The sequence below is a fragment of the Carassius carassius genome, chromosome 25 (genome assembly GCF_963082965.1).
Source record: "Carassius carassius chromosome 25, fCarCar2.1, whole genome shotgun sequence".
NCBI classification, from domain to species: domain Eukaryota; kingdom Metazoa; phylum Chordata; class Actinopteri; order Cypriniformes; family Cyprinidae; genus Carassius; species Carassius carassius.
The window spans coordinates 3,788,752-3,797,050 of record NC_081779.1 but is presented as its reverse complement, the minus strand read 5'-3'; the positions used below and the strand labels follow the sequence as shown (position 1 = coordinate 3,797,050).

Below are 8,299 nucleotides of genomic sequence, written 5' to 3'. Positions count from 1 at the left end.
ATATATATATACATATGTGTGTGTGTGTGTGTCTTTGTTTCATTCTTTTTTCATTAAAATATTTAATTAAAATATAAAATTCTAATTTGATATTTTCAATTGCTATAATTCACAATACCACTGTTTTGACAGTTTTTTTCTATTAAATAAATGCAGCCTTGGTGACCCTCAGAAACGGTTTTAAAAACACAATAGTTGACACTAAGGCCCAATCCCAATTCTATTTTATACCCCTTCCCCTTCCCCTATCCCTCCGCCTACCCCTTCCCCTTGTCCCTTGAAACAGAGTGTCAAGGGGTAGGGGAGAAAATATTCCCCTAAGGATTGGGTGACCACTACCATGACGTCACACTTCATCATTCATCATCTAAGGCCCAATCCCAATTCTATTTTATACCCCTTCCCCTTCCCCTTGTCCCTTGAAACAGAGTGTCAAGGGGTAGGGGAGAAAATATTCCCCTAAGGATTGGGTCACCACTACCATGACGTCACATGCCATCATTCGTCGTCTAGCTCTTACAAAACACACATATACTGATGTGCTGTTGTACATTAAAGCCTTTAATTATCGTTCTGTATTAATGAGCTGCTTACTGACACACACATCGGAAATCGCGCAGTTCACACATACAGGAGAAAATAAACTTGTCAACGCTGCCCCACGACTTTTATTAAATACAGTTTAAATACTGAATCGCTAAATTATATTTTCCAGCGACGAGAGGATACAATCGCTGTTTTTAAGTAAACTCACTCTAAAAAGATAAATGCACAGACGCGAATACACACAACTTCCATCTCTCTCTCTCTCTCTCTCTCTCTCTCTCTCTCTCTCTCTCTCTCTCGAATAGGCAATATTTGAGAAAATGGTTTAGCGATTTCTAATTATTGGGGGGATTAGTCTACGGCAGTTATCGCCCTGATCAGACATATGCTGTGGCACTATCATGCAGTCTGTAATGATATGACGTTAACAAATATTAGCGATTTTTTGCAAACATTTCTTTGAGTAACATGACCAGTAATATGAACTCACAGTTGAATGTAACATAAAACAAATGATTACTTTTTGTTAAAATCTTTATTTATGCCAAAAAAGCTTACATGTATGTGGCGATGTTGCCCAGATAATTCATACCCCTTCGTTTGAAGTGTGGTCCCGAAAAATCTTTGTTTGAAGGGCTATCTGGCCCTTCCCCTTACCCCTTCCCCTCCAACCAAAAGAGAATCGAGACACCCCTACCCCTTCACATGAACGTGCGAAACGGAGGGGTAGGGGAAAGGGGAAGGACTAAGGGGTAGAATTGGGATTGGGCCTAACTCTTACGCACATATACTGGTGTGCTGGTGTGCATTAGAGCCTTTAATTATCGTTCTGTATTAATGCACTGCTTAATGACACACACACATATCGGAAATCGCGCAGCTCACACATCCAGGAGAAAATAAACTTGTCACGACTTTTATTAAGTACTGTTTAAATACTGGATCGCTACATTATATTTTCCAGCGACCAGAGGACAATCGCGCTCTCTCTCTCTCTCTCTCTCTCTCTCTCTCGAATAGGCAATATTTGGGAAAATGGTTTAGCGATTTCTAATTATTGAGGGGATTAGTCCAGTGGCATAGCCACGGGTGTGCCAGGGTGTGCCTGTGCCACCCACAATGGCAGCTGGCACACCTAAAAATAGATGCAGAATTATTTTTTATAGTCTCAATAACAATGTTTCCTTAACTTGGGCTATTGTTGTTTACTTAGAAAATATTTATATTTTTAAATCAACCCTTTCACGCATAATACAAATATTTTAACTGACCCCTTGTTTCCATGGCGACGCGTCATGATTGTCACGTGACACACTGCAGCCACTAACAGATGTATCGGTATTCGTTTTATTTAGTTTTTCATTTTTTATTAAAATATATGTACAAAATTCCCTGCCTCACGCATGCGCGAGTCGAGCTTGTCCAGACTTGTCTGGTGCATGCGCAAAAGTTTTCAGTTCGACAGCATCCAGCATAGTAGTTTGATACGGAGTTTCCCTGGCTTTATTCCTTTGGTATTGCTGTGCGTTAATAACTCCGTAAGTAATAATATTTATTATCATAGTAGATGTGTTTCAGAGTGTGTTATAGCGTAATTCAGTTTATTTTACCTCAGGAAAATAATTGCATCGATATAAATACCATAGCTGTAATCCTCATGTATGAGACAAATTATTTGTTTATTTGCAATCAAAGATGCTTATTTATTTGTATAAGAGCGTTGCTTGTCATGTGTGTCAATGTAAATATTTATTTAGTCTCTGACCAGCATTTTAATAATTATTACATTGAGCACACGGGAGCGCTAGAACAGCGCGCGCACACACAGTGCAATTTGACACCACTTGTAAGCAGTAGGCTACCGGTCTGTTAAGCTGCATTTAGTGTTCATATGTGAAAATAAGCTCTTGTTTATTTTGTTTACTATTGCCTCAGGCAATTAGTTCTATATAGAGTTCCTATAGCATACAGTATATTGTTTTATCTTTGCATCTGTCATTTATCATTTCATATTATAACATGTATATTTATCATCTTCATTTGTTCTCTGACAGAAACCACATTTTGTGCATATTCACACAAATAAACATTGAGACTTGACATGTTCACTCTGGAGTAGCTGCAGTTCTTTCTAACCGGAGAAATAGGCCAGCTGAGTTCCAACCACCCAACTGCGCACAGAATATCCCACAATATATACACAAACTTGCTTACCATGTCAACTATCTGATATTCCGATTCTTCGTTTAAAAACCTTTATAAATTATCTTGATCTATAACGAGATGAGCGCTGCAGTTCAGAGTCCTGTCAGCCGGATTTAACGTAAAGCACTTGAATTCCCCAGTTTCTCCCGAAATACATGAAAGTAAGTGGCTGTTGAACTGGACGAAGAATAGTTTAAACTTCATTGTTCTGCTATGTCTGTCTGATATATGAATAAAACACGTCGGCATATTACATTTGATTAGATTGTTTTTGCTGCTTCCATATTCATCAGTGTGTATTTTACAAACTACCAATGTATTGTTTTACTAGTGATTATGTATACTTAAATGCATGAAACCTAAAATAAACATTATGTGGTTGAAAACACTGCATATTAATTGTGATATATGACAAGCGCTGAGCGCGTCCGTCTCCGCTCTGGCTCAGTGCCAGCCAACGCGCGAAAGCAGTTTGAATCTGTTAGTTCTGTGATGCCACTGAACATTCTAAATCATACTCTCAGGGGCACAGAAATAAGAATCCAATATATGGTGCAATAATGCTAAAAATGTTAAAATGTAATTTACATTTTAAATTAATTTTGTTAAAATATATCTGCCGACATTCGGACTGCCAACCAATCAGCAAACAGCAGCTGACTGTGGCCCAGCAGTCTATGATATAAACAGATAATTTTTGATTGCACATTGCTAGCTAGCAATATGTCGCAGAGCTCCTTTCTTAATTTTTTTTTAGCAAAAAACCTCGGCTTGATGGACAGCCGGACACGTTACACCTTATGAGGATGTTTCTCCCTCCCCGGGCCAAACATCAACAGAGTGTTGCCAGATTGGAAATGTCCAAGTATCGTACCAGAAGTTCAAAATTATCGTATTTGGAAGAAAGTTATTACATTTAACAATTAACTACATTTTGACATGACCTGCAAATTACCACTAGGAGTATGGTTGGACGGAAGCAGTGCAACAAAAATACTATCCCATCATTTTGCACAGTAATCTGACAATAAATGTGGCACACCCAGACTTTCATATGCACACCCATAGACTCTTTTCTGGCTACACTACTGGATTAGTCTACGGCAGTTATCGCTCTGATCAGACATATGCTGTGGCACTATCATGCAGTCTGTAATGATATGACGTTAGCAAATATTAGAGATTTTTTGCAAACATTTCTTTGAGTAACATGATCGTTAATATGAACTCACAATTGAATGTAACATAAAACAAATGATTACTTTTCATTAAAATCTTTATTTATGCCAAAAAAGCTTACATTTATGTGTCTTTTTGTTCGCTGTAGCAGCTTTGAAGTGTGGTCCCGAAAAATCTTCGTTTGAAGGGCTATCTGGCCCTTCCCCTTACCCCTACCCCTCCAACCAAAAGAGAATCGAGAGAAAGAGATAGGGGTAGAATTGGGATTGGGCCTAAGGCACGAGGTTTTTTTTGTGAATTCAGGTAAGATTACTTTATTACAGCTACCCATTCCTGCAGTTAGATTTATAACTCTTTTTTGATTACCACTGCACACTTAATATTGTAAACATTTAACCCACTGGACTTTCCAGCAGATTTTCTCTCTGCAGCAAACACAAATACATTAGAGTCAATATCACAGACCCAATTATTATCACCCAGATCATCTTTATTGAGTTTAAACAGATCCTACAATACAAACCATGCAAGATATACAGAACTTTACATATAATGAGTTGTGTGTTTGAGAAGAAAGGCCACCAGGTCAAATACATGTGAAACCACTGCATTAGCATCCCAAACTGTCAAGTTGTTTACTAGTTTATTACATTTTTCACAAGGTGCGAATAGCTTCTTGACAGCATAATGACAATCATTCAACATTTAAATATTAAATATTTAATGATTTAATTGCCAGCATGGTTTAGAGCAAATGTGATGGATGTGTTTTAGAGGAGATACACCAATATATCACACGGTTGAATCTTTAACACGGAGTCTGACTAGTGCAGCTTTATGATTTGCTCTTATATATATTTTTGAAGTGAGTTTTATTGTGGTCTTATTTCAGTGAAGTGTAGCTTGTCAAATGCAAGATATTCATTAATTCATTGGCTGATTATAAATAAGCAAAAGGGCGGAGTCAGCTGGTTCGGGCCAGGATGTGTTTAATAGGAGCGGATCGCAGGGGGAATGGCAGCACAGTCCTCTGCGTTCAGAGAGTTGTCAATCACAGGTCTGTACTCCAGAGTCACCTGAAAAACATGTTTATATGTTATATTAACATACGCTTTTTCTTGTATGCAGACTATCAAGAAAGATTTCAAATGTAAAAAAAAAAAATTAACAAAGCAACAATACGAAAACATTCTCACAATGAACCAGAGGATTCATAATATATTTACCTTTCCTGTCTTGGGATCCACATAGGACAGTGTGTGTTTCCTCCAGTGCTGCTCGAAAGGCTTCTTCACTTGTCCCTGCAGAGGCTTGGAGTAATCGTACTCATCCACACGGTCCTGTAAAAAACACAGGGTAACAAAACCATTAATGATGCAAACATATTACCAACATGACAGCTGATAAGTTTGTTAAAAAAAAAATTTTTTTTTTTGAACATTTTCTCAAGATGTTAACTGATGGACTGGAGTGGTGTGGATTATTGTGATGTTTTTATCAGCTGTTTGGACTCATTCTGACAGCACCCATTCACTGCAAAGGATCCATTGCTGAGCAAGTGATATAATGCTACATTTTTCCAAATCTGATGAAGAAACAAACTCATCCTAATCTTGGATAGCCTGAAGGAGAGTAGATTTTAAGCAAATATTTAATTGTAAAATATGTAACAAAACATCTCCATTTTCTATAGCCAAGATGTCATTTTTACTAGGTAAAAATAAAAAGTACTAAACACTAAAAATTCAGATAACTTTGTAAATTTACAAAATGTTGTCCTTAAACAAATTTGGTTTCAGAAAGTTGACCTTGAAGTCCTCGCGGGCGTGAGCACCTCTGCTCTCTTTACGGGCCTCAGCGGCGACGATTGTCTGCACCGCGTTCAACATCAGATTCTGCAGCTCCAGAGTCTCCACCAGATCAGTGTTCCACACGATGCCTGGAGACATAACAGCAGCACAAAGTACTATAAGAAGCATCACACTGAAGCGACAACACAGCCTTTTTAATACAGTGGTGCAGATCAAGAAACAAAGAGCAACACTGATTCCATACATTTTCTCTTATGCTCACCAAGAATAAATTATTAAAAGCAGAAATATGGTGAAATAGAATTATCATTTAAATGAGCTGTTTTTTTATTTGAATATATTGTAAAAATGTTATCCAGGATCAAAGCTGTATTTTCAGCATCATTCCTCCAGTCTTCAGTGTCACACGATCTTCAGAAATCATTCTAATATGCTGATTTGTTGCTCAAGAAACATATCCGATTATCAATGTTGAAAACAGTTGCTGTTTCATATATTTGTGGAAACAATCCTTTTATTTTATTTTTTAGGATTCTTTAATGAATAGAAAGATCACCTTTTTTAACACAAATATTTTGAACGGTCCAGTCTGTCACTTTTAATAAATTAAATGCATAACTGCTGAAATGAAGTATTTATTTGCACTGACCCCAAACATTTGAACAATAGCGTGAGTGTGGAGGTATATAAGGTATTTGCTATGGTCTTTTTTTTTCTAATTTGTTCAGTTCTCCTGTGTCACTCTTCTCTGACCTCTGTCAAACGTCTTGATGTCATCCAGAGACTTGTAGACAGTTTCCATCTTGTCACAACCTTCCTTCAGGACGTCTCCGGTGCGGAACACAGCAGCGTGATTCTGCATGGTCTGAGGTCCAGAAGAAAAACACAAAACACGAGATTTAATTATGACATGGTTATCTTATAATGATCAGTCTAGAACTTTATGATTCTCTCGCCGGACCTTCTGCATATTCAGTCTGATCTCTGAGGTTCTGGTACTGCCGTTAGCAAAGCGGATATTGTCCAGATTGGCGACAGACGCCTCTCCTGCATTGGGTTTCAGAGGGGAAAGCTTCTCTCCTATGAGACAGGATGAAACCATTACACGGCTGATTTATATATAAAATATATGAACAAATAACCTTTGATGCCATTGCAACTGGAGCATTCCTTTAATGCAGTGAAGCTACCTGGAGTGTTTATCTCAGCAATGGTCAGGGCACAAGCGCGTCCAAACACAACCAGATCCAGCAGTGAGTTGGCGCCCAGGCGGTTGGCCCCATGCACTGATGCACAGCCGGCCTCACCGCAGGCGTACAGGCCTGGCACCACCATGTCCTCTCCATCCTTATGAGTTATAACCTGCGAGGATCAGAGGATGTTAGTGTCATGCTCTCAAGAGAATCACTTCCACACAGTGATTTGAACATGTTATAATGTAACTATCACAATGCATTCAAAACCTGTATACCATTTTCACATTCTGGGTCTGTTTGGATACAAGGAAACTTTTTTATAAAACAGTCATAAATTAAAAACATAATTTTTGTTTTAAACTAAAACCATATTGTATCTGATCAGCAAATTCTTATTAAAGAGTGAATGTGCTTTAAATTTTACCATGTTATTACGGCATTTACATTTATGCATTTAGCAGTGAATTCAGGCTATACATTTTTTTTTACCAGTATGTTATTAATAAAAAAAAGAAATAACTTCATTTCGAATTACACATGGCCCACACTAAAAAACAAAAAACAATACTGTATAAACAATATAATGAATTTTAATTAGTAATAATCTGAGAATTACTTTTACCAGTATGATCCCCATTGGAAATAATGTAATTTAATTAAATCCCATCAAATTTGGAACTCGTGATTGTTATAAAAATTTATGAAACCTGCATATTTAGTTCTCAAAAAACAACATAAATGTGTGTGAAAAAAGTTAATACAAAATAAATTCATTTTACTAGCATAAACTTTCAGATGAAAAAAGTGATTAATTTTTCAAACTGCAATGGCTCATCATTGGGGAAAAGGATAAATATGTTTAACACAATTATAACTTCATAGATCATTTTACAAAAATAATTTTCTTAAAAATATATCTCATAAAAAATAATGGATATCTCATTTAAAAAAAATTTTTTTTTTTGAGTCTTGGAATTTAATTTTATTGCAATTTAATTTATCCTTACTGATTAAAAGTGGTAATTTCTTTAAAATAAAACAATATACATTGTGGAACAAATAACATTCCATATCGTATTTTTTAATACCCTAGCAATATTCATAGAGATGAGAATACCTGTCCCTTGTAGTTGGTGGGGATGCCGCCCATGTTGTAGTGGACGGTGGGTAACACTGGGATGGGCTCTTTTGTGACGTCCACTCCAGCAAAGATCATGGCGGTCTCAGAGATGCCGGGCAGGTGAGCAGCGAGCTGCTGGGGCGGAAGATGATGGAGCTGCAGGTAGACGTGGTCTTTATCTGGACCAACACCTCTGCAGGAAATGGTGGAAACTCATTCATAACCACAGTCACTTGCTTCCA

General features: G+C 37.3%; 1 protein-coding gene across 1 annotated transcript in view; it reads right to left on the bottom strand.

Annotated features, from left to right (window-relative positions):
• Positions 1–4,399: 4,399 nt before the first annotated feature.
• sdha (succinate dehydrogenase complex, subunit A, flavoprotein (Fp)) overlaps positions 4,400–8,299 on the bottom strand; it is a 15,056-nt gene continuing 11,156 nt past the window's right edge. Inside the window, exons 9-15 of the mRNA XM_059509005.1 lie at positions 8,055–8,250; positions 6,932–7,103; positions 6,703–6,821; positions 6,495–6,606; positions 5,739–5,869; positions 5,157–5,270; positions 4,400–5,006 (exon numbers count right to left, since the gene is read on the bottom strand). Of these exons, the coding sequence (XP_059364988.1) occupies positions 4,920–5,006; positions 5,157–5,270; positions 5,739–5,869; positions 6,495–6,606; positions 6,703–6,821; positions 6,932–7,103; positions 8,055–8,250 (931 nt within the window). The 3' untranslated portion in view covers positions 4,400–4,919. The remainder of the gene's footprint in view (positions 5,007–5,156; positions 5,271–5,738; positions 5,870–6,494; positions 6,607–6,702; positions 6,822–6,931; positions 7,104–8,054; positions 8,251–8,299) is intronic.